At 51.4% G+C, this 27,653-nt stretch overlaps 3 gene segments (V, D, J or C); all 3 read right to left on the bottom strand.

Moving 5' to 3' along the window:
• Positions 1 to 3,186: 3,186 nt before the first annotated feature.
• Positions 3,187 to 9,024, bottom strand: LOC132251562 (immunoglobulin heavy variable 1-2-like). The segment is given in 3 exon segments: positions 3,187 to 3,318; positions 8,195 to 8,505; positions 8,936 to 9,024. Coding segments are annotated over 3 exon segments (486 nt in total).
• An 8,181-nt stretch (positions 9,025 to 17,205) lies between these two features.
• Positions 17,206 to 18,061, bottom strand: LOC132251561 (immunoglobulin heavy variable 1-2-like). The segment is given in 2 exon segments: positions 17,206 to 17,558; positions 17,975 to 18,061. Coding segments are annotated over 2 exon segments (396 nt in total).
• Positions 18,062 to 26,226: 8,165 nt separating this feature from the next.
• On the bottom strand, positions 26,227 to 27,080 carry LOC132251560 (immunoglobulin heavy variable 1-8-like). The segment is given in 2 exon segments: positions 26,227 to 26,579; positions 26,994 to 27,080. Coding segments are annotated over 2 exon segments (396 nt in total).
• Between the last annotated feature and the right edge of the window lie 573 nt (positions 27,081 to 27,653).

Below are 27,653 nucleotides of genomic sequence, written 5' to 3'. Positions count from 1 at the left end.
GTTGACATGACAAGGCCTGAGCTCAGGAAACTCTCCCCATAGTTGGAATTGGAGACGGGCACTATCCTGGGGCCTGGGATAAGAGAAGGGCCAGGTCTGTCAGGGATACAATTGATGATTTGTAGACCCCGGGCTGTGGGAGAAGTCAACCCCCTGGGTGCCTAAATCCCTCAAGTTCCTGTAGAAAACACCAATGGCCCAAGGTGGTTAACCCTTTGGAGCCCAGTCCTTTGCAGCTGCATAAAGCCCTGGCCCCTGGGTGTCTGGAGGCCCCACTAAGTAGCTCAGGCTTCCCCAGGAATTTTGCTTTCTACCTTCAAGTTAGAGGGTATTGCTGAAGCTGCCTTTGAGTGCTGGGGAATGGGGCATCTCCCAGAGCAGTGTCCAGGGCTGGGGAACCCCATCCTGCCCTATGTGCATGTGCACGCAGCAGGAGGCTGGGGATCATTTAGGGTTGCGCTCATTTATTAGGAGTAAGTATGTTTCTGGGGTCTCTGTAATTTTATCGATGTGCTGCTTGTGTTTCTATATGGAGCTGTATCTCTCCCTTCTGCAAGTCCCCACCCTCAATGGAGCTATCTTGCAGGACTCCATTTCAATGGTTCCCAAGTGTTTTCTGGAGCTGGCAGACAGGCAGAGCCCTCAGCAGGACCAGGGGAGGGAATCCAGGCAGGAAAGGAGTGGAACTGGTGCATGTGTGTGTGTGTGCAGGGAGGGCACCTGGCTATGCTCCCCTACTCTCCTGCTCCCTTAACAGCTGAGCCTGGCTTAGGCTCCCTCATCCCAAGGCGCACACAGTGACCATGTCCCCCCCTGCCCCTGGACTCAGACATGGGGTCTCACTCCTACCATGGACAGTGGCTTGTCCTGGTACCGAGAGGCTCCTTCAGCATCACTGTGTTGAGTCTGTGCTGGGCAGGGCTGAGAGATGGGGGCTCCTTGTTGGGGAAGATGCTGAGGAGCAGCTAGAATGGAGAAACCTGGCCCATCCAGGCCACGTCAGGGTAGGGAAGGGGCAGGGCAGAGGGCAGTAAGAGTTAACGAGGTCCCTAATCACCTCCCCATCTGCACTCAGCCAGAGCTGCTCCAGCAGGTTGCCCGGAGGCTGTTGCTGCTCCTGGCAGGCTTCTTCCATGCAGCTGAGGGGACCAGTGTTTCCACTCTCTGCTTTGGGCTTCAGGTTGGGGCCTCAGAGCTGAAGTGTGACACTTCCCTGGGAGCAAGGTACCCCTGGGCCTGAGGCTGGGAGTCCTCTCTGCATTTCCCTCTCTGGCAACTGAGGTTTTTTCTACTCCCAAGGCAGTGAGAGACCCTCTCAGAGATGAGCCCTGCCTGACCCTAAGTTGTGGGAAGGGCAGATGTCGTCATGTTCCTGAGGATCCTCCCCTCCCAGCGCTTTCTCAGGAGGGTTGGTGTGATGGGGCCTTTAGAACTGGGTCCAGGCAACGTCCAAGACCAGGCAGGGCTCTGGAGGTCTGTTGTTGTACGGCATGCCTGGGAGAGGGGGGAGGCAGTTGTGTGCGTGTTCCCAGCCAGCTTCTGGTCTCCCATTGCTCTTGGTTTTCAGGCTGCTCAAGTCTGCGTGCTCTCAGCAACCATTGCTTGCAACCAGCCTCTGGCAGCTCAGGTGTGTGACGCAGAAAGAACAGCTCAAACTCGTATTTAGGGGTGAAAGCTCAGAGAGGTTTTCCATCTCTTAGGACAGTGCACTCGTGGATCTGTCTAGCAGTAAGCCCAGCTCAGCCAAACTGCCCAGACGCCGGTAAGTGATGCATTACGTGCAACTGAAATCACCAAGTCACTCCCAAAGGGATTTACAGCTGAGATGCCCCCACCCTGCTCCAATTCTTATTTCTCTCTCTGATGAGATGTCCCTTTATACTTGTCTCTGCCAACTGCAGACACCTCCAGCTCCTCCCCTGCCCAATACCGCTCCTCGCTGCCAAGTTCAAGCATGGAGAGCTCATTCCCTGCTGAGCCTAGTGAAGTGATGAACTGTGTGGACAGTTTCTTTATTGGTTGAAGTGAGAGGGCAGCTGTGGGGGGAGAGATGGAGGGGTGGGAATGGTCTGAGAGGTGTTAAGAGCGTGCCCCCTTTGCTGTCTGACTGCCTGGGCATTAAGGGCTTACAGGCCCTTGTTTCAAAGTGATATCTTGTTCCGATTACTGATTCCAACAGATGTGTCCCAGAGCAGAGCAAGCCCGGGCATTAAAAGGCTGAGGGGCTGTTCCCTTCCCCGGTCCTGTCTCTGCCTCTCGCAGCACTTTGGCCAGGTCTCTCACTGTCCCCACCTCCCCAGGTCCTTCTGTTTACAATGACAATGGGTTGCAGCCTTGACTCAGAGCAGCTGGGTCTGTCTCTGTCCCACCAGCACTGGGGAGAATTGAGCCCGGGGAGTGGGGAAGAGGTGGGTGCTCACTCGGGTACCGTCTCCCTTGTGCCCTCAGTGCCCCTGGTGCCAGAGCACAACCTGTCCCTGCCCAGTCTCCCCAGGCTGTGCATTAGGGGTCTCTGGGAAACCTCAGAGGAGTCGGGAGCAGAGGCAGGTGAAGGAAAATGCCTTGGGGCAATGGCAACGTGCCCAGGTCTCAGTCCTGGAGTGTGAGTGCAGGGAGGGCTGGGGACCTTGGGTCTGCTTGAACCAAGATGTTGGTCCATGCAGGTGATGGGAGGGGGAAGGAATGCATATCCCTCCCTAGGTCCCACATCCTACTTCCCACATCAGCCAATCCATCTGCCTACCCCTGCCTCATGGCTATGTAGCCTAAGCCAGGGAAGCTCCCCACAGCTGAGTTACTGAAGATCTGCATCCTTTCAGTCTGTGATGGAGGAGACAGGGCAGCTGCAAGGAGTCAGCTTGGAGTGAGTGCTTCCCCTCCCTCTCCCACTCTCGGAGCAGTAATTTGTTCCATCTCCCTTCACCCCTTGGTTTCATTACTGCTGGCTTACTCCAGTTGCTGCGGCCTCCAATGAATAGACCTCAGGCAGCACAATCCCCTTCCCACTGACATGTCACTAGCCAGCCAGGAGATAAGCAAGTGTCCTTTCAAGAAGTAGGTTTTCCCTGCTCTCTTCTCTCTGCTGGTCCCTCCCGGTGTGTCGTGCACTCCCTATGCCCCCAGGAATGAATGTTTCTTGTACTGTTGCAGCAGGAGGTTTTTGTCTGGCTTCCCTTTCACTTCCCCTCACTGTGCATCTCTGGCACAGTAGTACATGGCCATGTCCTCGGGCTTCAGGCTCTTCAGCTCCAGGTAGAAGTTGGAGCTGTCCTTGGAGACTCGGACGCGTCCCTGGATGACGGGGGAGTAGTGGTTGCTCTGTGAGGATGACCAGTAGCTAACCAGCCACTCCAGCCCCTTCCCTGGGCTCTGCCTGATCCAAGCCATCCACCAGCCATTCACATCAAACCTGCTCACGGCACATCTCAGTGTAGTAGATTCTCCGGTTCTCTTCACTTCTGGACCTGACTGAGTCAGAACCACTTGGGACCGGGCCCCTAAGGTGGGGAGAGAAAAGGAAGCTGTGAGGAGGTGGTGCCAGTACTCGGACTCCCTTTCCATGAGGGCAACAGGATGCAATGGAAGATGAGCCAGAGAAGTGTCATGGATACATTTCCCCCTGTACCACCCGCCCTGCCCACACCCCTGTATTGAATGGATCAGAGATGTGATACCTCCCAGAAATGCTGCAGTGAGAACTACATGAAGCCACAGACTCGTCTTCCTCATGGTTGGTCCTGGCTGGTCCTCGGGCAGATGGGTTGGAAACTGCACAGATGTTGCAGGGCAATAGGTGGTGGCTGTGGATGGGCAGAAATAGATTAAGACCGGGGCATGCTGCCATATTTGCATATTTGCTTCTTTTAAATGACTCGGACTTCTTCCCCTTCGGCTGCTCTTGTCCTTGTTCTGTTTGGGCTGAAACAAGCACTGGCCTGGGGTTGAAAGAGCTAAACCTGTTGTCTGGTGGGGGACCCACTCCATTTCTTTCCTTCTCCACTGACTCTTGCGATCCTGCCCATGCCCTGGGGGTGACCTTTTCTGAAATGCAGGTGCCCGATCCACTTGGCTGAGAGCTGGAGGAGCCCCTGTCTCCCTGGAAAGCTGTGGCTCTTGGGTTTCTACATCCCTAAGCTACTTCTGACAAGGAGACTTTGGGTTCCTGAACTGTTTGAACTTTTTTTGCAGATTACCATCTTAGGAGAGAAAGGGAAATAGGGATGGAGACTCCAAAGTATGAACCTCAGCCTCGCAAAGGAGCTCCTGCTCTACAAGGCCCCTCCGGCTTGCTTTCTCACAGGGTCCCTGGGGCTTTCTGCTTTTTGGTTTACTCTGAGTCTGGCAGGGGAAGCTTGCACTGGACATCTGTCTCCCTAGGTCTAAGTCTTTCTGTACCTGCTATCTGGGTCAGGCCCTGGCTATGTGACTTTTCAGGGGCTGGAGCGTGTGGAGGCAGCTGGGTTCTTACAGAGCATGAAAGGTCACCCGTGAAAGGTGACCCTGTGTGAGGCACAGAGGCACCTGGAGAGGATACCGATGTGTGGGCATCTCCATCCCCCAGGGAGGTGGGGCATGCCCCTTGGCTGTTTCCACCGGATGGGCTCTGAAACATTTTGGTCAGTTATCTGGTCTTCTGTTTGTGGGGCTGTGCTGCCGGGTGCCTTTAAAGACATGGGGATGCAGAGCAGGGCAGGAGGAGGGGCTGGTGGGGAGTGGAGGAGACAGGGTGAACTGGGGCAGGAGATGCCTGGGGTGGACCTCACAACACAGCCCTGCAGCTGGTGTGAAATCCAGAAAGGAAACAGATGAAGACAGATGTTTCTAGGCCCCTGCCCTGTCCTTTCCCTACTGCAAATCATGTACTGTCAGCACCACCTGCTGGACCAGGCTCTTAAATGTCCCTGGCAGGTAGTGGTAGTCAACGGAAGTGAATCTTTATGCTGTTCCTTGACCAGTGGTGTCCCCCAAGGATCCACCCTTGGTTTCATAGTAGCTGGGGTCAGGCTAGATGATCTGTTCAGGTCCCTCCTGACCCCCTGCCACAGGCAGGAATGAATGCTGGGTTCACAAGACTCCAGACAGGTGATCATCCAAACTCCTCTTGAATTTTGCCCAAGGTAGGGGCCAGGACCACTTCCCTGGGAAGTTGGTTCCAGATTTGGGCCACCCTAACTGGAAAATATTGCCTTCTGATCTCTAACCTAAACCTATTTGCCATCAGCTTATGACCATTGCTCCTTGTCACCCCAGGTGGTGCTGGGGAGAAAAGAGCTCTGCCTATTTGCTGTTGATCTCCCCTGATGAGCTTGTAGGCAGCCACCACGTCCCCCCTCAGCCTCCTCTTGCCGAGGCTGAACAGGTTCAGGTCCCTCAGTCTCTCCTCGTAGGGCCTGTCCTGCTGCCCTCTCACCAAGCGGATGGCCCTCCTCTGAACCCTCTCCAGGCTGGCCACATCCCCCTTGAAGTGTGGCACCCAGTACTGGACACTGCAGTTGGAGTACTGCCTGACCAAAGTCACACAGAGGGGGAGTATCACCTCTCTGGACCGACTTGAGATGCACCTTTGGATGCACGACAAGGTCTGGCTGGCCTTGCTGGCTTCAGTCTGGCATTGGTGGCTCATGTTCATCTTGGAGTCAATAATGACTCCGAGATCCCTTCCCGCCTCTTTGCTTTCAAGAAGGGAAGCCTGTACGTATGCTGTGGATTCCTTCTCCCAAGACGCAGCATCCTGCATTTGTCTACATTGAACCCCATCCTATTCTCATCTGCCCACTTTTGGAGTCTGTCTAAATCTAGTTGCAGCCTCTCTCTCCCTTCAAGTGTGTCCACCTCGCCCCGCATCTTTAGTGTCATCAGCAAACTTGGACAGCGTGCTTTCCTCCCCCTTGTCCAAGTAGCTGATGAAGATGTTAAACAGTGCGGGCCCGAGGACCAAGCCCTGGGGAAGCCCACTGCTCACATCTCGCCAGGTTGAGTACGACCCATCCACCACTACTCTCTGGGTGTGCCCCATCAGCCAATTTATTACCCATCCAACTGTGCAGGCATCAGTGCCACAGTTGCTTAATTTATTGATGAGGATGGGGTGAGAGACGGTGTCAAAGGCCTTCTTAAAGTCTAGAAAGACTACATCCATGCCAACACCATCATCCAAGGATTTAGTTACTTGGTCATAAAAGGCAATCAGGTTGGTCTGGCAGGACCTGCCTTTGATGAACACATACTGGTTTGCCCCTGACCATGATCTCCCCAGCTGGCCCACCACAGATGTGCTCCTTGATGATTCTCTCCAAGATCTTCCCGAGCACTGAGCTGAGGTTTACAGGCCTATAGTTACTTGGGTCCTCCTTTCTCCTCTTAAAAATAGGGACCACATTAGCCAGTTTCCAATCTCTCGGCACCTGGCCAGATGACCATGAATGCTTTCTTTAACATTGGTTCTTTTTGACAACTTTATCAATGATGTGGACACTGGTGTCAGAACTGGCCAAGTTTCCTAATGACACTAAAATTTGGGGTACAGGGTCCACATCTGAGGATAGGCTGGTGATCCAGGCTAACTTGGATAGGCTTAGGAAGTGGGCAGATATAAACCTGATGACGTTCAATACCAAAAATTGCAAGATACTCCACCTCAGAGGGGGAAAGGGGGTGGGGGGGAACCTGCCACATGCTTATAGGTTCGTAAGTGCTACCCTCATTTGGGGGTCATGATTGACCACAAGATGAATATGAGCCACCAGTGTGATGTCACAGCTGGCAAATGAACAAAACTCTAGCTTGCATCCGTAGATGCTTCTCAAGTAAGTCTCAGGATGTCATCCTCCCACTGTACTCGGCCTTGGTGAGGCCACAGCTGGAGTACTGCATCCAGTTCTGGGCTCCACAATTCAAGAAGGATGTGGAAAACCTTGACAGTCCAGAGCAGAGCCACACGCATGATCAGAGGGCAGGAGTCTCGGCTTTATGAAGAGAGGCTGAGAGCCATGGGACTCATCAGCCTGGAAAAGCGCAGGCTCAGGGGTGTCTTGGTGGCAGCATACAAATATGTCAGGGGCGTGCATCAGGATCTGGGGGAACGTCTCTTCCCCAGAGCACCCCAAGGGATGACAAGGACCAACAGTCACAAATTCCTCCAAGACCATTTTAGGCTGGACATAAGGAAAATATTTTTTACTGTCCGAGCCCCCAAGATCTGGAATAGGCTCCTTCCAGAGGTGGTGCAGGAACCTACTCTGGACTCTTCTAAGAAACATTTGGACATTTATCTTACTGGGATCCTTTGACCCCAGCTGACTTCCTGCCCCTGGGGAGGTGGGGCTGGACTTGATGATCTTTCAAGGTCCCTTCCGGCCCTAATGTCTATGAAATCCACAGCCTCTCCTGGGATAAGTTCCAGTGCTGAACCACACTCCAGGCGAGAGCATTACCTTTATCTCCAACCCGCCCTTTCCTGTCTTGCACTTTAGGGCCTTTGCTCCTTATGCTACCCCTCCACCCTCCCATGCCTACAAGGAACAGTCTGTCTCCATCCTCCATATAAGCACCCTGGAGGTGTTTGAAGGCTGCTATCAAATCCCCTTCAGTCACTTCCATTCCAGACTAAACATCCTCATTTTTCCAGTGTTTCCTTGTGGGTCCTGTTTCCTTCACTTCTTTACTTTTTTTGTTCTCCCCACTGGACCCTTTCAAATGTGAATTTGGCATCCTTCTTGGATGGAGTGTGGGGCCCAAAGTTGCACACAGTGATCCAGGCATGGCCTCACCAGTGCACGATAGTGGGAGAGAAACCCTGCCCTTGAAGTTCTGATCACACTCCCATGAAAACAGGTGAATGGGCTAGTGCCTTCCTTTTGTCCCAGTGAGGGCTGGAGTTTGGGGCTCTAAGCAGCCATCCCATAACATGGCTTCTCAAAGGCTTTGGCCTGTTTGCCTCTTCCACTGCCGCTCTCTGAGCCATGCACACAGAGCTCTGGGATGAAGGAAGGACCTGGGTACCTAGGAACCAAAATCCCCTTGGGTTGTACTGGAACTGGGGTTCTTGGGTCACCCGAGACCTTAGGAGGAAAGGACCCAAAGTTGCCTCCACCGGGTGAGTGCTCACTGGGGTGACAAAGGGCCTCAGTGTTGCCTGGAGACCCAGAGGCTTTCACTGAGGTTTTTGACTTGCTCTAGATGCATTTTGTCTCACTGTGTCCTTGGCACAGTAATACACGGCTGTGTCATCCGTCTTCAGGCTGTTCAGCTGCAGATAGGCCGTGCTGATGGAGGTGTCCCTGGTGATGGTGAATCGCCCTTTGAAAGCCTCGGCATAGCTAGTACCACCACTACTGGGATTGATATATCCAATGTACTCAAACCCTTTCCCAGGGGCCTGACGCACCCAATTCATGCCATAGCTGGTGAATGTGTAGCCAGATGTTCTACATGTCAACTTCACCGACTCCCCAGGCTTCTTGACTTCTGCGCCAGACTGGGTCAGCTGGACCTGGGAGCTGACTCCTGCTGAGAGAGGACAATGGAGGGAATAACGTCTCATTGATTTCTGCCTTTTTTTTTTTATTTATTTTTTTTACAATTCCTTTTTTAGTTGAATCCATGTCTACCCTTTTTATTCCTGCTTAGAAGTGTCTAAACTCCTTTTATTTAAAGCCCTTTTATCCACAGACCCCCTGCATGTGGTAAAAGATGCTTTCCCACTATTCTTCTCCAGGCAAATCAAAGTGCACAGAGTCTGAGCCTGAGGTGAGCAGATTTCCTATTGAAATTTCCCAGTCAATTCTCACGCTGATGACAGTGAAATATTGGAGACCCTTGGGTGGTAATTATATCCCAGAATTGCTGCATCCTAGGCTGATCCCAGGTCCTGACACCTTCTCTCCTCCCCCCGGGCCCTGTCCTCTCTGGGTATCTGTGCATCTCCTGCACTCACCTGAGCAAGCTGCCAGGAAGAGAAGCACAGCAAGACCTGCCATGTCAGGTCCCCTCAATGACCCTGTGGGCTGGACAGATGCTGAGTTTCTTCTGCCACGGGCTGGTTTTCCGTGGGGCTTGGCTGCTGTTTATCAGCAGGTTCCCTGCCTCATTTGCATGTGGTCACTGCTTACTCAGTTATATCTATCCCAGCCCACCACCCCGAAATCAGGCCAGAGGGACACTGGGTCAGCGTTGTGCAGATGGTAGCCCTGAGGTGTGCTGACCTCAGTGGGACCAGAGTTTGTGCTCAAAATGTAACTGGGCCCAGTTGACATTTGGGTGTCTTACACTGCCCCTGACAGGAAAAGACCCTGGGGATCAAGTACAGATGTGATTACATGATATCTGGTAATTAGTGAACTGGAGCCTGTGGAGGATTTCTATCATAGTCTCCTTCCCGTTCCTCTTTTACCAGTTTTTTTTCCCCCTTTCTTTCCTTTAAACATGGTACCCTCACCTGTCTACCACTGTGGTTGCTAGCAGCTCATTGAGGTAAGCTCATTGGACTTATGGGTCCCACATTGAGCAGGAAGACCCAGTGTCCAGGGATGCCCAGTGTTATGTTCTCAGCGTTTCCATACTTCTAGGCTCCGAGTGCAGTTGGAAGTGCAACAACCCATGACCATGAGTCCTCTGCCCTGGTGACACGTGACTTTCCTGGGATTTCAGAGGTTTCTAATGGGCGCTGAATGCAGTTCCCACTCAGTGAAGAGGAGCTGTGGAATCTGAGGGCCTCACCTGGGATATTTCAGCCTCACCGGTCTGAAGAGAATAAAACCTTCCCATGTATTAACTTACAGCATTTCACAAAGTATTTCCATGGCCTTTTACTGCCACCATCTGGATACATCCTCTGTTGAAAGCACAAAGTCTTGGCACACTGGTAATTTCAATGTTTAAACCATTAACTCTGAGAGAGTTATTTCCTCACTGCCAAAAGATGCCAATCGGGGCCTGTTCTTTTCATTTCAGTTTGGAAAATGATCTGATTATCAAGGTTTCTTGAGGGAGTTTTGTAAGATTCTGGTGCAACTCCCTATCCTCATACAAGCCATTTCTACCTCTCTTTCCCTTTCCCACCTAAAGGCAGGTGCACACTGCTCTCCCCAACCTGTATTTTGATCCCTCTCATCTCTGAGGTCAGGGGTCTGAGAGCCTCTGTGCTCCCCAGGAGACCTGACTTCTTACCACATGGGTTTGTGAACTTCTCTAATGGTGGTTTGTCTTGTAGTACCGTGCTAAGGACACAACATGGCTGCATCACCCCCAGTTAGGCTGCTCAGCTGCACTGTGCTGATGGAGATGTCCATGGAGGTGAGTGCGCTGAGAAAGGCCTGGGCTTAGCCAGTACTGGCAGTGCCTGTACGGATGTATCCTAGCCGTTCCAGCCTTTTCCCAGGGGGCTGATATACCTAGTGCATGTAGTAGCTGTGGCAGAATACCATCTCTGTCTCTCCCCAAACCCTGCTCTTTGACAATTTGGGTCCATTAGTCGCTGTAGAGGGCAGACACCTCTGGCTCCGTAGGCTTCAGGTAACCCTGAGTTGTAACCTGAGCTGGATGCATTCCTGTGGGAGGTGGAAACCTGCTCCCTCTGCCTACATGACTGGCCTCACACAACCGGGTCGGGGCTTCAATTCCCTAATGTTGTAAGCACTGTCATCATGACTAGGAGGGGGCGACAGACCCTACCAGTCTACCCGGCACCCAGTGATGTGTTTCAAATTGGTGGGCTGTAGGCAACAGTTTCTGGCTTTCATTGGATCAGGTAAATGAGGTCACAAGGTCTATATCGGTTAAGGACCGCCCAGGAGGAGGGAGAGCTGCTATGATGAGAGCTCTCAGAGAAGCTGGACCATGTGAAACTCGCTCTTTCTTTTGAAACTCATGGTCAATGAACCGCCTGCCTCCAGAGGAAATCTCCACCTGCCTCTGCATGATACTTGTGAGTAAGCTACTTCAGCTCTAACTAAATATATAGTTTCCAGTAACTCAGATGTGTAACACTTGAGGTGTCTCGGGTCTACAGCTGCTGAGACAGGGCTGCAGCTCAGTGCAGATGACGCTGCCCAGAGGGTCCTGAACAGACTGAGCCCCGGTGCTGCACAAGGCTGTCCAGGCCTCCAACCCCTAGCACAAGGATAACTGCCCCCTGCACATAGCGGTGCATGTGGCCCGAAGCCAGGACAGCAGGAGCAGAGTCGGGTGGCAGGAAAACCCGGCGGGGAACAGAACTTGACTTGGAGAACGAGAGAAAACCCTCCGGGACTGTGGAGTAGTAAGTTGTCCTGGAGAGAGGGTCCCCACAGGGTAGGGCCCCCCCCCCCGAGGGATGTGAAGGGGCACCACATGGGCCACTCCTGGGTGATAGTGGGGGAGCTTAGGAGTCTTTGGGGTCTTTCTCTCCTTTTTCTTCCCACCTACCTCCTTTCTTGTTGTGGTGCCTTGGGAGTGGGGCCCCTGTCCTGGGGGGCACCCAGGTAGTCTAAGGACTGCTGATTATATTTGTGGAGTGTGCCTTACAGTTAACACAAACCGTTTTGAAGTAATAGTTTATATATGAATAGAGTTATAGAGTTGCTCTATCAATTTCCTTTTGTCTAGTTTGTTCTACTGTTCATCTCCATTTTGAATGATAAGTGTGTGTGGGGGGGGAGGGGGTTATTGTTTTGTGAATTTGTATGTAGATTATATATATATGTCCTTACCCATTAATGGTTTTCTTGTAATAATAAATCTGTATATAGTTATGTAATTGTTTGACTGGACCTGACTTTATAGGGAACGGATGCGGCCACTGGGCTGTTGTGTCCCTCCACAGCACACTGCCCTGCCAATAACTCCCTCAATTGGAGAGGGAGGTAGAAACCCGTGGACACCTGGGCTACAGCACTAATGCTTAGATGGGCATCTCATTCCTGGGCAGGACAGAAGTTCCCTTGTGCCCATTTCTTGGATGGGAAACTGAGGCATGGAGTGCAGGAAAACCTGCTTCTCACTGAAACCGAGGAAAAGTTGACAAGTAAGTGCATTAAACAGACCCCAGAGCCCCCTGCTACCCGAGCCTGAACCCTTCCCCATGAGACCGTACCTCTCTCTCCCTGCTGTTCTCACCCAGGGTCTGTGAGCTTCCTGTAGTTACTTGAACAAACTGCCAAGAGGAGCAGAAACCACAAGCCTGTCGTGTCCATGATGCTAAGCACCCTGGAGGGCTGCCCAGACTCTGAACTTCTTATTTCATAGACGTTAGGGCTGGAAGGCACCTCAAAAGATCATCAAGTCTACCCGCCCCCCCCCCCTTCCACCCCAGGGGCAGGAAGTCAGCTAGGGTCAAAGGATCCCAGCAAGATAAGTGTCCAAACGTTTCTTAAAAGAGTCCAGAGTAGGTGCCTTCACCACCTCTCGAAGGAGCCTATTCCAGGTCTTGGGGGCTGGGACAGTAAAGAAAATTTTCCTTATGTCCAGCCTAAAATGGTCTTGGAGGAATTTGTGACTGTTGGTCCTTGTCATCCCTTGGGGTGCTCTGGGGAACAGGTGTTCCCCCAGATCCTGATGCACACCCCGGACATACTTCTATGCTGCCACCAGGACATCCCTGGGCCTGCACTTTTCCAGGCTGAAGAGTCCCATGGCTCTCAGCCTCCCTTCATAAGGCCTGTTCTCTTGCCCTCTGATCGTGCATGTGGCTCTTCTCTGGACTGTCTAGGTTCTCCACATCCTTCTTGAATTGTGGAGCCCAGAACTGGATGCAGTACTCCAGCTGTGGCCTCACCAAGGCCTTGTACAGCGGGAGGATAACATCCTGAGATTTATTTGAGAAGCATCTATATATGTAAGCCAGAGTTTTGTTTTCTTTGGCAGCTGTGACATCGCATTGGTGGCTCATGTTCATCTTGTGGTCAGTCATGACCCCCAACTCTCTTTCAGCCATGTGCTAGCAAGCATTGCACTGCTGAGCCTATAAGCATGCTGTGAGTTTTGTTTTGTTTTTTTCCCCCGAGCTGGAGTACTTCTCGCACCAATGTCCACATTGTTTATAAAGATGTTAAAAAGAACCAGTCCAAGGACATGTTCCCCACTTATTTTAACCCAGAGAGACTCCATTTGTCCTTCCTGGGTGCCAATGTCAATTTGCAGGGGGGTATAGCTGTCTCTGACAGAGAGAGCTACACCCCCATCCCTTTTATCTGCATGATCACACCTGTCCAGGATATAGTCATCCATACCTGTGGTGGAGACATAAGTGGAGTCCCACCAGGTCTCTGTTATCCCTATGATGTAGTTATCCTTGTTTAGCAGGAGGACCAGTTCCTCCTGTTTATTCCCCAAGCTCCTGGCATTGGTATACAGGCAGGCAAGTGTCCCATTGAGGGCCCTTGCCTTCCCCACAGATCATTCCAGGGCTAGGGCAGGGGTGCGTTCACTTGAGTGCCTTAGCCTGCTGGATTTACAAGGGTTTCCCAGTGGGCTTGCAGTGGCGGTAATCCCCCCAACCCCGCGTGGGCTTAGTTTTAAAGCCCAGTCAAGCAGGTCAGCCAGTCTGGCTGAGAAGAGCCTCCTCCCCAGTGTAGTGAGGTGGGGTGGAGGCCATCTCTCCCTAGCAGACCACTGCCTCTCTCGCCAAAGAGCAGACTGGTGATCATGGAAGCTGAAGCCTTCATGATTACACCAGCATCGCAGTCTTTGGTTGACTACCTCTACCCGTCTCTCCATCCTCAGCCCAGGACCCACAACTGTGCGGAGTGAGGAAAAGACCAGCTGCACCCCCAACCCGCCAAGCCCTGCTTCCAGAGCCTTGCAATCTCATGACCTGGCTGGGATTACTCCAAGCCGTTTCATTCATGTCAACATGGATGAGGAGTATAGGGTAGTGGTCGGAGGGCCGGATAATCTTTGGGATCGTCTGCTATGTCCCAGATGTGGGCCCCCGGGAAGTAGCAGACCTCCCAGGCTAAGGGGTCGGGGCAGCAAGTTGTCCCCTCAGTCCCCCTCAGGAGGGAGTTTCCCATGACGAGCACTCTGTATTTCATCTTAGGGAGAGTAGGGATGGGTGATCCTCCCTTGCCTGCAGGAACTGGCATCTCCGCAGGCTCTACTGGGGCTGCAAGATGCTTGTACCTATTGCAAAGCCCCAGAGGGGAGGGGACCTTGGTGCAGCAGGCCTTAGGGCCCTTGACCACCTTGGTCCAACCCCCTGCTTGGACAGTATGGAAGATCCCTGAGTCCTCCCTTGTTCTGAAAGGTGACCCTTGTCTACCCCCTGCCTCCAGGGGGTGAAGGGCCTGGCAATACGAGTCGATTTTTCTGCTCACCATCCCTGATGGCATGCAATCTCTGGATTGCAGCCTGGAGCTCCTCTACTTTACACCGCACAAATTCTCAGTGGGGTCAGACACTCTCCAGTGTCAGTAACACCTCCCCCCCACCTTGCATGAGGTCACTGCTAATTGTTTGTATGCACCTCAGCCTCACCAGCCATGGTCCAAAAATGATGGCAGAGCCCCATAAGGTAGCTATAGGTGGGCACTAGGTCACCACATCTTACTTCTGGGCTGTGAATCAGGAAAACCTGCAATCGGGGCGGCATCAAAAAGAGTGAGTTATGGGCTTAAGTATGACTAGCAAGACCTTGTATCCAGAGAGGCCCCATATTGGATTGTCATAATCTTCATACGCGATAGCTGTGCATGCTGACCAAGTGCTTGAGGAACCATGGACATGAGGCCTCTGCCCTGCTAAGATATATTAGTTATTTTCCCCTGAGGTTTTCAGTGGTTCCTAGGAGGGCTGAAGGCCAATTCACCAGCTCCTCTCAAGGGATGTGGGTGCTTAGAGCCTTACATGGAAAATCCCAGCCTCACTGATCTAGGAGAATTAAGGCTGGTGCCCAGTTCAGACTGCAGTAAAATTTCACTCCATTTTAGCAGGAAAGATGCGGGCCTCCCTGGGCTCGGTTCCTCTGTGGGATGAATAAAATGTCTACCCCCTGGTGCTGTCTTCCTTGAGGCCTTTCATAGGAAAACTGCCCATTGTCAGCAAGAAAATGACCATTGTTGTTGTAGTGGGAAAATGATCCAATGTTAACATTTCCCTGGGGGAATTGCTTTGAACTATGGCAAGTCTCCTTGTCCTCATGGCTCCAGCTCGCACTCTCTTCTTCCTTTTAAAGGCTTGCTCAAGCTTCTCTCTATAATGTGTGTTTGATCACTCTGTGGTCCCTGGCCAGCTTTCCTGAGAGGAAGGAATAGCAGTGGCTCCCACATGTGATCCCCTTGGCTTGTGTCCTTTGTGTAGTCCTCTAGTACCCCCCATTTTCCCACATCCGTCTCCATGGTACAACCAGTCACATTGCTCTGTGTAGTCCTTCCCTGGCACTCTGTGCTGGTCAGCAAGTCCACAAATAAGAGCTTAATAATGGATTTGGGAACTAAGGAGCCTAAAATTCCTTTCAGCTTCAATAATAGTCTGGGTCCCAAATCCCTTTAGAGATTGAAAGTAATAGAGGCACTGCTTACCCTCCCCCCAGGCCTTCCCTCCTCCCTGGGGATCTGCTAATCACCTCCACTTACCTGGACAAGCTGCCCCAAGTAGCAGCAAACCCAGCCTTGTCCTGCCTATGCTGCTGAGCTCCCTGGAGGGCCAGCGAGACTGCACTCTGTTCTGTCGCTGGTGGATCCTCAATTCCTCTCCTTTATCAGGGATAGATCCTGCCTCGTTTGCATGTTCACTGCTAATTGTTTAACTGAACCTCAGACTTACCAGCCATTGCCCATAAATAATACCTGGGACCCAAAGAATGGGACCGTGGAAAGGCACCGGGTCACTCAGTGGGTTGTGTGGTGTTATTAATGAAAACTTATTTGAAGAGGGGCAAAATGAGAGCTGAAATTGTCAGCAAGAGCGGTGAATGAAGTCTATTATTTTGCTGATGAGGATCTCCTAAATAGGGGCATAATGTCAACAAATATCACAGCTTCCATGAGTACGCTTCATCTTCCCAGCTGAAAGGGAAACTGATGCCAGGCTTTCCAGACTCTGTGCGGGGAACCAGGAAAGTGAATGGGCTTTTGTTGAGTTGCCATTTGTTGAACGTGGATGTGGTCATCAGATCCTCCCTAAGAAAGTCTCAGCTTCACACATCTGAAGAAGACAAATTGTCCTTGGTGGTTCCCAAGTTCAGCTTTTGTATTCCCCTTGCACTACTTTTAACCTATGAAGATGAGTGGGCACCAGGAGCCGTTATACATACCACAAAATTGGCCTTTAAATTGGCTTAAATGCCCCTTTGAACAGCTTTAATGGCAATGCTGTTTACACTGTTGATGGCATACTGCGCTATAGATTACTTCAGTACCTGGCAAAATAAAACAACTTGAAGGTGTGTTAGTTTGCTACCCAACAAAGGGCAACAGCCACGGAGGGAAGCACCAGGCCCTGTGCAGCTCAGGGGTTGTGCAGGCAGCCCAATGGAGGGCTGTGCAGGCAGGCTCCGCTCAAGGGGAAAAAAAAAATGGATCAAGCCTGATTTTTTTTTCTTTTTCCCACCTCCCCTGAGCCTGCCTTAGCTGCACGGGGCCCAGTGCTTCCCTCTGTGGCTGGTGGGGGACAGTGCTTCTCTCTGTCTGCAGAGCTCGGGGTGGTGCCAGCCGGTGGGTGCCACAGGGATGTATAAATTCCATCCAATCTCCCCCTCTCTCTCTCGTGTATGTTTTGTTGCTTTTGGTCCTAAATCCCACTTCCATCCTTCTTGATGCAGCAGGGAGGAATTTTCTCATCAGAGCAAGACCAGTACTAAGCAGGAGACCAGAAGAGTGGTGGCTTGAGGGAGCCGAGCAGAGTTTGTCCTGATGGAGTGGGAGGGTACACGCAGAGGTGGGAGGCTGTGTGCATACACATCCTGAAGAAGAGAAGATAGAAAGACTTTCAAGTGCTGTGAAACATGTCAGCATGTCCAGCATTGTACATAACAGCCATCCCATAACATGGCTTCTCAAAGGCTTTGGCCTATTTGCCTCTTCCACTGCTGCTCTCTGAGCCATGCACACAGCTCTGGGATGAAGGAGGGACCTGGGTACCTAGGAACCAAAATCCCCTTGGGTTGTACTGGAACTGGGGTTCTTGGGTCACCTGAGACCTTAGGAGGAAAGGACCCAAAGTTGCCTCCACCGGGTGAGTGCTCACTGGGGTGACAAAGGGACTCAGTGTTGCGTGGAGACCCAGAGGCTTTCACTGAGGTTTTTGACTTGCTCTAGATGCATTTTGTCTCACTGTGTCCTTGGCACAGTAATACACGGCTGTGTCATCCGTCTTCAGGCTGTTCAGCTGCAGATAGGCCGTGCTGATGGAGGTGTCCATGGTGATGGTGAATCGCCCTTTGAAAGCCTCGGCATAGCCAGTACCACCAGTACTGGGATAGATATATCCAATGTACTCAAGCCCTTTCCCAGGGGCCTGACGCACCCAAAACATGCTATAGCTGGTGAATGTGTAGCCAGATGTTCTACATGTCAACTTCACCGACTCCCCAGGCTTCTTGACTTCTGCGCCAGACTGGGTCAGCTGGACCTGGGAGCTGACTCCTGCTGAGAGAGGACAATGGAGGGAATAACGTCTCATTGATTTCTGCCTTTTTTTTTTACAATTCCTTTTTTAGTTGAATCCATGTCTACCCTTTTTATTCCTGCTTAGAAGTGTCTAAACTCCTTTTATTTAAAGCCCTTTTATCCACAGACCCCCTGCATGTGGTAAAAGATGCTTTCCCACTATTCTTCTCCAGGCAAATCAAAGTGCACAGAGTCTGAGCCTGAGGTGAGCATACTTCCTATTGAAATTTCCCAGTCGATTCTCACACTGATGACAGAGAAATACTGGAGACCCTTGGGTGGTAATTATATCCCAGAATTGCTGCATCCTAGCCTGATCCCAGGTCCTGACACCTTCTCTCCTCCCCCCAGGCCCTGTCCTCTCTGGGTGTCTGCGCATCTCCTGCACTCACCTGAGCAAGCTGCCAGGAAGAGAAGCACACCAAGACCTGCCATGTCAGGTCCCCTCAATGACCCTGTGGGCTGGACAGATGCTGAGTTTCTTCTGCCACGGGCTGGTTTTCCGTGGGGCTTGGCTGCTGTTTATCAGCAGGTTCCCTGCCTCATTTGCATGTGGTCACTGCTTACTCAGTTATATCTATCCCAGCCCACCACCCCGAAATCAGGCCAGAGGGACACTGGGTCAGCGTTGTGCAGATGGGAGCCCTGAGGTGTGCTGACCTCAGTGGGACCAGAGTTTGTGCTCAAAATGTAACTGGGCCCAGGTGACATTTGGGTGTCTTACACTGCCCCTGACAGGAAAAGACCCTGGGGTTCAAGTACAGATGTGATTACATGATATCTGGTAATTAGTGAACTGGAGCCTGTGGAGGATTTCTATCATAGTCTCCTTCCCGTTCCTCTTTTACCAGTTTTTTTTCCCCCTTTCTTTCCTTTAAACATGGTACCCTCACCTGTCTACCACTGTGGTTGCTAGCAGCTCATTGAGGTAAGCTCATTGGACTTACCATATAGACCAGGAAGACCCAGTGTCCAGGGATGCCCAGTGTTATGTTCTCAGCGTTTTCATACTTCTAGGCTGTGAGTGCATTTGGAAGTGCAACAACCCATGTCCATGAGTCCTCTGCCCTGGGGACACGTGACTTTCCTGGGATTTCAGAGGTTTCTAATGGGCGCTGAATGCAGTTCCCACTCAGTGAAGAGGAGGTGTGGAAGCTGAGGGCCTCACCTGGGATATTTCAGCCTCACTGGTCTGAAGAGAATAAAACCTACCCATGTATTAACTTATAGCATTTCGTGAAGTATTACCATGGCCTTTTACTGCCACCATCTGGATACATCCTCTGTTGAAAGCACAAAGTCTTGGCACACTGGTAATTTCATTGTTTAAAACATTAACTTTGAGAGAGTTATTTCCTCACGGCCAACAGATGCCAATCAGGGCCTGTTCTTTTCATTTCATTTAGGAAAATGATCTGATTATCAAGGTTTCTTGGGGGAGTTTTGTAAGATTCTGGTGCAACTCCCTATCCTCATACAAGCCATTTCTACATCTCTTCCCCTTTCCCACCTAAAGACAGATGCACATTGCTCTCCCCAACCTGTATTTTGATCCCTTTCATGTGTTAGGTCAGGGGTCTGAGAGCCTCTGTGACCCCCAGGAGACCTGACGTCTTACCACATGGGTTTGTGAACTTCTCTAATGGTGGTTTGTCTTGTAGTACCGTGCTAAGGACACAGCATGGCTGCATCACCCCCAGTTAGGCTGCTCAGCTGCACTGTGCTGATGGAGATGTCCATGGAGGTGAGTGCGCTGTGAAAGGCCTGGGCTTAGCCAGTACTGGCAGTGCCTGTACGGATGTATCCTAGCCGTTCCAGCCTTTTCCCAGGGGGCTGATATACCTAGTGCATGTAGTAGCTGTGGCAGAATACCATCTCTGTCTCTCCCCAAACCCTGCTCTCTGACAATGTGGTTCCCTTAGTCACTGTAGAGGGCAGACACCTCTGGCTCCGTAGGCTTCAGGTAACCCTGAGTTGTAACCTGTGCTGGATGCATTCCTGTGGGAGGTGGAAACCTGCTCCCTCTGCCTACATGACTGGCCTCACACAACCGGGTTGGGGCTTCAACTCCCTAATGTTGTAAGCACTGTCATCATGACTAGGAGGGGGCGAGAGACCCTGCCAGTCTACCCGGCAACCAGTGATGCATTTCAAATTGGTGGGCTGTAGCCAAGAGTTTCTGGCCTTCACTGGATCAGGTAAATGAGGTCATAAGGTCTATATCGGTTAAGGACCGCCCAGCAGGAGGGAGACCTGCTATGATGAGAGCTCTCAGAGAAGCTGGACCGTATGAAACTCGCTCTTTCTTTTGAAACTCATGGTCAATGAACTGCCTGCCTCCAGAGGAAATCTCCACCTGCTTCTGCATGATACTTGTGAGTAAGCTACTTGAGCTCTAACTAAATATATAGTTTCCAGTAACTCAGATGTGTAACACTTGAGGTGTCTCGGGTCTACAGCTGCTGACACAGGGCTGCAGCTCAGTGCAGATGACGCTGCCCAGAGGGTCCTGAACAGACTGAGCCCCGGTGCTGCACAAGGCTGTCCAGGCCTCCAACCCCTAGCACAAGGCTAACTGCCCCCTGCACACAGCGGTGCATGTGGCCCGAAGCCAGGACGGCGGCAGCAGAGTCGGGTGGCAGGAAAACCCGGTGTGGAACAGAGCTTGACTTGGAGAACGAGAGAAAACCCTCCGGGACTGTGGAGTAGTAAGTTGTCCTGGAGAGAGGGTCCCCACAGGGTAGGGCCCCCCCGAGGGATGTGAACGGGCACCACATGGGCCGCTCCTGGGTGACAGTGGGGGAGCTTAGGAGTCTTTGGGTCTTTTTCTCCTTTTTCTTCCCCCCTACCTCCTTTCCTGTAGTGGTGCCTTGGGAGTGGGGCCCCTGCCCTGGAGGGCACCTGGGTAGTCTAAGGACTGCTGATTATATTTGTGGACTGTGTCTTACAGTTTACATAAACCGTTTTGAAGTAATAGTTTATATATGAATAGAGTTATAGAGTTGCTCTATCAATTTCCTTTCGTCTGGTGTGTTCTACTGTTCATCTCCATTTTGAATGATAACTGTGTGTGTGTGTGGGGGGGAGGAGGGGGGTTATTGTTTTGTGAATTTGTACATAGATTATACATATATGTCCTTACCCATTAATGGTTTTCTTGTAATAATAAATCTGTATATAGTTAAGTGATTGTTTGACTGGACCTGACTTTATAGGGAACGGATGTGGCCACTGGGCTGTTGTGTCCCTCCACAGCAAACTGCCCTGCCAATAACTCCCTCAATTGGAGAGGGAGGTAGAAACCCGTGGACATCTGGGCTACAGCACTAATGCTTAGATGGGCATCTCATTCCTGGGCAGGACACAAGTTCCCTTGTGCCCATTTAATGGATGGGAAACTGAGGTATGGAGTGCAGTAAAACCTGCTTTTCACTGAAACCGAGAAAAAGTTGACAAGTAAATCCATTAAACAGACCCCAAAGCCCCCTGCTGCTCTTCACCATGAGACCGTACCTCTCTCTCCCTGCTGTTCTCACCCAGGGTCTGTGAGCTTCCTGTACTTACTTGAACAAACTGCCAAGAGGAGCAGAAACCACAAGCCTGTCGTGTCCATGATGCTACGCACCCTGGAGGGCTGCCCAGACTCTGAGCTGCTTATTTCATAGACGTTAGGGCTGGAAGGCACCTCAAAAGACCATCAAGAACACCCCCCCCCCACCACCCACCCCAGGGGCAGGAAGTCAGCTAGGGTCAAAGGATCCCAGAAAGATAAGTGTCCAAACGTTTCTTAAAAGAGTCCAGAGTAGGTGCCTTCACCACCTCTCGAAGGAGCCTATTCCAGGTCTTGGGGGCTGGGACAGTAAAGAAAATTTTCCTTATGTCCAGCCTAAAATGGTCTTGGAGGAATTTGTGACTGTTGGTCCTTGTCATCCCTTGGGGTGCTCTGGGGAACAGGTGTTCCCCCAGATCCTGATGCACGCCCCGGACATACTTCTATGCTGCCACCAGGACATCCCTGGGCCTGCACTTTTCCAGGCTGAAGAGTCCCATGGCTCTCAGCCTCCCTTCATAAGGCCTGTTCTCTTGCCCTCTGATCGTGCATGTGGCTCTTCTCTGGACTGTCTAGGTTCTCCACATCCTTCTTGAATTGTGGAGCCCAGAACTGGATGCAGTACTCCAGCTGTGGCCTCACCAAGGCCGAGTACAGCGGGAGGATAACATCCTGAGATTTATTTGAGAAGCATCTATATATGTAAGCCAGAGTTTTGTTTTCTTTGGCAGCTGTGACATCGCATTGGTGGCTCATGTTCATCTTGTGGTCAGTCATGACCCCCAAGTCTCTTTCAGCCATGTGCTAGCAAGCATTGCACTGCTGAGCCTATAAGCATGCTGTGAGTTTTGTTTTGTTTTTTTCCCCCGAGCTGGAGTACTTCTCGCACCAATGTCCACATTGTTTATAAAGATGTTAAAAAGAACCAGTCCAAGGACATGTTCCCCACTTATTTTAACCCAGAGACTCCATTTGTCCTTCCTAGGTGCCAATGTCAATTTGCAGGGGGGTATAGCTATCTCTGACAGAGAGAGCTACACCCCCATCCCTTTTATGTGCATGATCACACCTGTCCAGGATATAGTCATCCATACCTGTGGTGGAGACATAAGTGGAGTCCCACCAGGTCTCCGTTATCCCTATGATGTAGTTATCCTTGTTTAGCAGGAGGACCAGTTCCTCCTGTTTATTCCCCAAGCTCCTGGCATTGGTATACAGGCAGGCAAGTGTGCCATTGAGGGCCCTTGCCTTCCCCACAGATCATTCCAGGGCTAGGGCAGGGGTGGGTTTACTTGAGTGCCTTAGCCTGCTGGATTTACAAGGGTTTCCCAGTGGGCTTGCAGTGGCGGTAATCCCCCCAACCCCGCGTGGGCTTAGTTTTAAAGCCCAGTCAAGCAGGTCAGCCAGTCTGGCTGAGAAGAGCCTCCTCCCCAGTGTAGTGAGGTGGGGTGGAGGCCATCTCTCCCTAGCAGACCACTGCCTCTCTCGCCAAAGAGCAGACTGGTGATCATGGAAGCTGAAGCCTTCATGATTACACCAGCATCGCAGTCTTTGGTTGACTACCTCTACTGGTCTCTCCATCCTCAGCCCAGGACCCACAACTGTGCGGAGTGAGGAAAAGACCAGCTGCACCCCCAACCCGCCAAGCCCTGCTTCCAGAGCCTTGCAATCTCATGACCTGGCTGGGATTACTCCAAGCCGTTTCATTCATGTCAACATGGATGAGGAGTATAGGGTAGTGGTCGGAGGGCCGGATAATCTTTGGGATCGTCTGCTATGTCCCAGATGTGGGCCCCCGGGAAGTAGCAGACCTCCCAGGCTAAGGGGTCGGGGCAGCAAGTTGTCCCCTCAGTCCCCCTCAGGAGGGAGTTTCCCATGACGAGCACTCTGTATTTCATCTTAGGGAGAGTAGGGATGGGTGATCCTCCCTTGCCTGCAGGAACTGGCATCTCCGCAGGCTCTACTGGGGCTGCAAGATGCTTGTACCTATTGCAAAGCCCCAGAGGGGAGGGGACCTTGGTGCAGCAGGCCTTAGGGCCCTTGACCACCTTGGTCCAACCCCCTGCTTGGACAGTATGGAAGATCCCTGAGTCCTCCCTTGTCCTGAAAGGTGACCCTTGTCTACCCCCTGCCTCCAGGGGGTGAAGGGCCTGGCAATACGAGTCGATTTTTCTGCTCACCATCCCTGATGGCATGCAATCTCTGGATTGCAGCCTGGAGCTCCTCTACTTTACACCGCACAAATTCTCAGTGGGGTCAGACACTCTCCAGTGTCAGTAACACCTCCCCCCCACCTTGCATGAGGTCACTGCTAATTGTTTGTATGCACCTCAGCCTCACCAGCCATGGTCCAAAAATGATGGCAGAGCCCCATAAGGTAGCTATAGGTGGGCACTAGGTCACCACATCTTACTTCTGGGCTGTGAATCAGGAAAACCTGCAATCGGGGCGGCATCAAAAAGAGTGAGTTATGGGCTTAAGTATGACTAGCAAGACCTTGTATCCAGAGAGGCCCCATATTGGATTGTCATAATCTTCATACGCGATAGCTGTGCATGCTGACCAAGTGCTTGAGGAACCATGGACATGAGGCCTCTGCCCTGCTAAGATATATTAGTTATTTTCCCCTGAGGTTTTCAGTGGTTCCTAGGAGGGCTGAAGGCCAATTCACCAGCTCCTCTCAAGGGAAGTGGGTGCTTAGAGCCTTACATGGAAAATCCCAGCCTCACTGATCTAGGAGAATTAAGGCTGGTGCCCAGTTCAGACTGCAGTAAAATTTCACTCCATTTTAGCAGGAAAGATGCGGGCCTCCCTGGGCTCGGTTCCTCTGTGGGATGAATAAAATGTCTACCCCCTGGTGCTGTCTTCCTTGAGGCCTTTCATAGGAAAACTGCCCATTGTCAGCAAGAAAATGACCATTGTTGTTGTAGTGGGAAAATGATCCAATGTTAACATTTCCCTGGGGGAATTGCTTTGAACTATGGCAAGTCTCCTTGTCCTCATGGCTCCAGCTCGCACTCTCTTCTTCCTTTTAAAGGCTTGCTCAAGCTTCTCTCTATAATGTGTGTTTGATCACTCTGTGGTCCCTGGCCAGCTTTCCTGAGAGGAAGGAATAGCAGTGGCTCCCACATGTGATCCCCTTGGCTTGTGTCCTTTGTGTAGTCCTCTAGTACCCCCCATTTTCCCACATCCGTCTCCATGGTACAACCAGTCACATTGCTCTGTGTAGTCCTTCCCTGGCACTCTGTGCTGGTCAGCAAGTCCACAAATAAGAGCTTAATAATGGATTTGGGAACTAAGGAGCCTAAAATTCCTTTCAGCTTCAATAATAGTCTGGGTCCCAAATCCCTTTAGAGATTGAAAGTAATAGAGGCACTGCTTACACTCCCCCCAGGCCTTCCCTCCTCCATGGGGATCTGCTAATCACCTCCACTTACCTGGACAAGCTGCCCCAAGTAGCAGCAAACCCAGCCTTGTCCTGCCTATGCTGCTGAGCTCCCTGGAGGGCCAGCGAGACTGCACTCTGTTCTGTCGCTGGTGGATCCTCAATTCCTCTCCTTTATCAGGGATAGATCCTGCCTCGTTTGCATGTTCACTGCTAATTGTTTAACTGAACCTCAGACTTACCAGCCATTGCCCATAAATAATACCTGGGACCCAAAGAATGGGACCGTGGAAAGGCACCGGGTCACTCAGTGGGTTGTGTGGTGTTATTAATGAAAACTTATTTGAAGAGGGGCAAAATGAGAGCTGAAATTGTCAGCAAGAGCGGTGAATGAAGTCTATTATTTTGCTGATGAGGATCTCCTAAATAGGGGCATAATGTCAACAAATATCACAGCTTCCATGAGTACGCTTCATCTTCCCAGCTGAAAGGGAAACTGATGCCAGGCTTTCCAGACTCTGTGCGGGGAACCAGGAAAGTGAATGGGCTTTTGTTGAGTTGCCATTTGTTGAACGTGGATGTGGTCATCAGATCCTCCCTAAGAAAGTCTCAGCTTCACACATCTGAAGAAGACAAATTGTCCTTGGTGGTTCCCAAGTTCAGCTTTTGTATTCCCCTTGCACTACTTTTAACCTATGAAGATGAGTGGGCACCAGGGGCCGTTATACATACCACAAAATTGGCCTTTAAATTGGCTTAAATGCCCCTTTGAACAGCTTTAATGGCAATGCTGTTTACACTGTTGATGGCATACTGCGCTATAGATTACTTCAGTACCTGGCAAAATAAAACAACTTGAAGGTGTGTTAGTTTGCTACCCAACAAAGGGCAACAGCCACGGAGGGAAGCACCAGGCCCTGTGCAGCTCAGGGGTTGTGCAGGCAGCCCAATGGAGGGCTGTGCAGGCAGGCTCCACTCAAGGGGAAAAAAAAATGGATCAAGCCTGATTTTTTTTTCTTTTTCCCACCTCCCCTGAGCCTGCCTTAGCTGCATGGGGCCCAGTGCTTCCCTCTGTGGCTGGTGGGGGACAGTGCTTCTCTCTGTCTGCAGAGCTCGGGGTGGTGCCAGCCGGTGGGTGCCACAGGGATATATAAATTCCATCCAATCTCCCCCTCTCTCTCTTGTGTATGTTTTGTTGCTTTTGGTCCTAAATCCCACTTCCATCCTTCTTGATGCAGCAGGGAGGAATTTTCTCATCAGAGCAAGACCAGTACTAAGCAGGAGACCAGAAGAGTGGTGGCTTGAGGGAGCCGAGCAGAGTTGGTCCTGATGCAGTGGGAGGGTACACGCGGAGGTGGGAGGCTGTGTGCATACACATCCTGAAGAAGAGAAGATAGAAAGACTTTCAAGTGCTGTGAAACATGTCAGCATGTCCAGCATTGTACATAACAGCCATCCCATAACATGGCTTCTCAAAGGCTTTGGCCTATTTGCCTCTTCCACTGCTGCTCTCTGAGCCATGCACACAGAGCTCTGGGATGAAGGAGGGACCTGGGTACCTAGGAACCAAAATCCCCTGGGTTGTACTGGAACTGGGGTTCTTGGGTCACCCGAGACCTTAGGAGGAAAGGACCCAAAGTTGCCTCCACTGGGTGAGTGCTCACTGGGGTGACAAAGGGACTCAGTGTTGCGTGGAGACCCAGAGGCTTTCACTGAGGTTTTTGACTTGCTCTAGATGCATTTTGTCTCACTGTGTCCTTGGCACAGTAATACACGGCTGTGTCATCCATCTTCAGGCTGTTCAGCTGCAGATAGGCCGTGCTGATGGAGGTGTCCCTGGTGATGGTGAATCGCCCTTTGAAAGCCTCGGCATAGCCAGTACCACCAGTACTGGGATAGATATATCCAAAGTACTCAAGCCCTTTCCCAGGGGCCTGACGCACCCAACCCATGCTATAGCTGGTGAATGTGTAGCCAGATGTTCTACACGTCAACTTCACCGACTCCCCAGGCTTCTTGACTTCTGCGCCAGACTGGGTCAGCTGGACCTGGGAGCTGACTCCTGCTGAGAGAGGACAATGGAGGGAATAACGTCTTATGAATTTCTGCCTTCTTTACAATTCCTTTCCTAGTTGTGTCCATGTCTGTCCTTCTTGTTCCTGCCTAGAATTGTCTAAACTCCTTTTATTTTAAACCCTTTTATCCACAGACCCCCTGTGTGGGGTGACAGACGCTTTCCCACTATTCTTCTCCCAGCAAATCAAAGTGCACAGAGTCCAAGCCTGAGATGCGCATATTTCCTATTGAAATGTCCCAGTCGATTCCCACTTATGCTGATGACAGAAATACTGGAGACCCTTGGGTGTTAATTATATCCCAGAATTGCTGCATCCTAGGCTGATCCCAGGTCCTGACACCTTCTCTCCTCCCCCCGGGCCCTGTCCTCTCTGGGTGTCTGTGCATCTCCTGCACTCACCTGAGCAAGCTGCCAGGAAGAGAAGCACACCAAGACCTGCCATGTCAGGTCCCCTCAATGACCCTGTGGGCTGGACAGATGCTGAGTTTCTTCTGCCACGGGCTGGTTTTCCGTGGGGCTTGGCTGCTGTTTATCAGCAGGTTCCCTTCCTCATTTGCATGTGGTCACTGCTTACTCAGTTATATCTATCCCAGCCCACCACCCCGAAATCAGGCCAGAGGGACACTGGGTCAGCGCTGTGCATATGGTAGCCCTGAGATGTGTTGACCTCAGTGGGACCAGAGTTTGTGCTCAAAATGTAACTGGGCCCAATTAACATTCGGGTGTCTTACACTGCCCCTGACAGGAAAAGACCCTGGGGATCAAGTACAGATGTGATTACATGATATCTGGTAATTAGTGAACTGGAGCCTGTGGAGGATTTCTATCATAGTCTCCTTCCCGTTCCCCTTTTGCCAGTTTTATTTCCCCCTTTCTTTCTTTTAAACATGGTACCCTCACCTGTCACCTACGTTTTCATACTTCTAGGCTCCGAGTGCAGTTGGAAGTGCAACAACCCATGACCATGAGTCCTCTGCCCTGGTGACACGTGATTTTCCTGGGATTTCAGAGGTTTCTAATGGGCGCTGAATGCAGTTCCCACTCAGTGAAGAGAAGCTG

Source organism: Alligator mississippiensis, chromosome 7 (genome assembly GCF_030867095.1).
Source record: "Alligator mississippiensis isolate rAllMis1 chromosome 7, rAllMis1, whole genome shotgun sequence".
NCBI lineage: Eukaryota > Metazoa > Chordata > Crocodylia > Alligatoridae > Alligator > Alligator mississippiensis.
The sequence above is the reverse complement of the archived record's forward strand: the minus strand, read 5'-3'. Positions and strand labels throughout refer to the sequence as shown.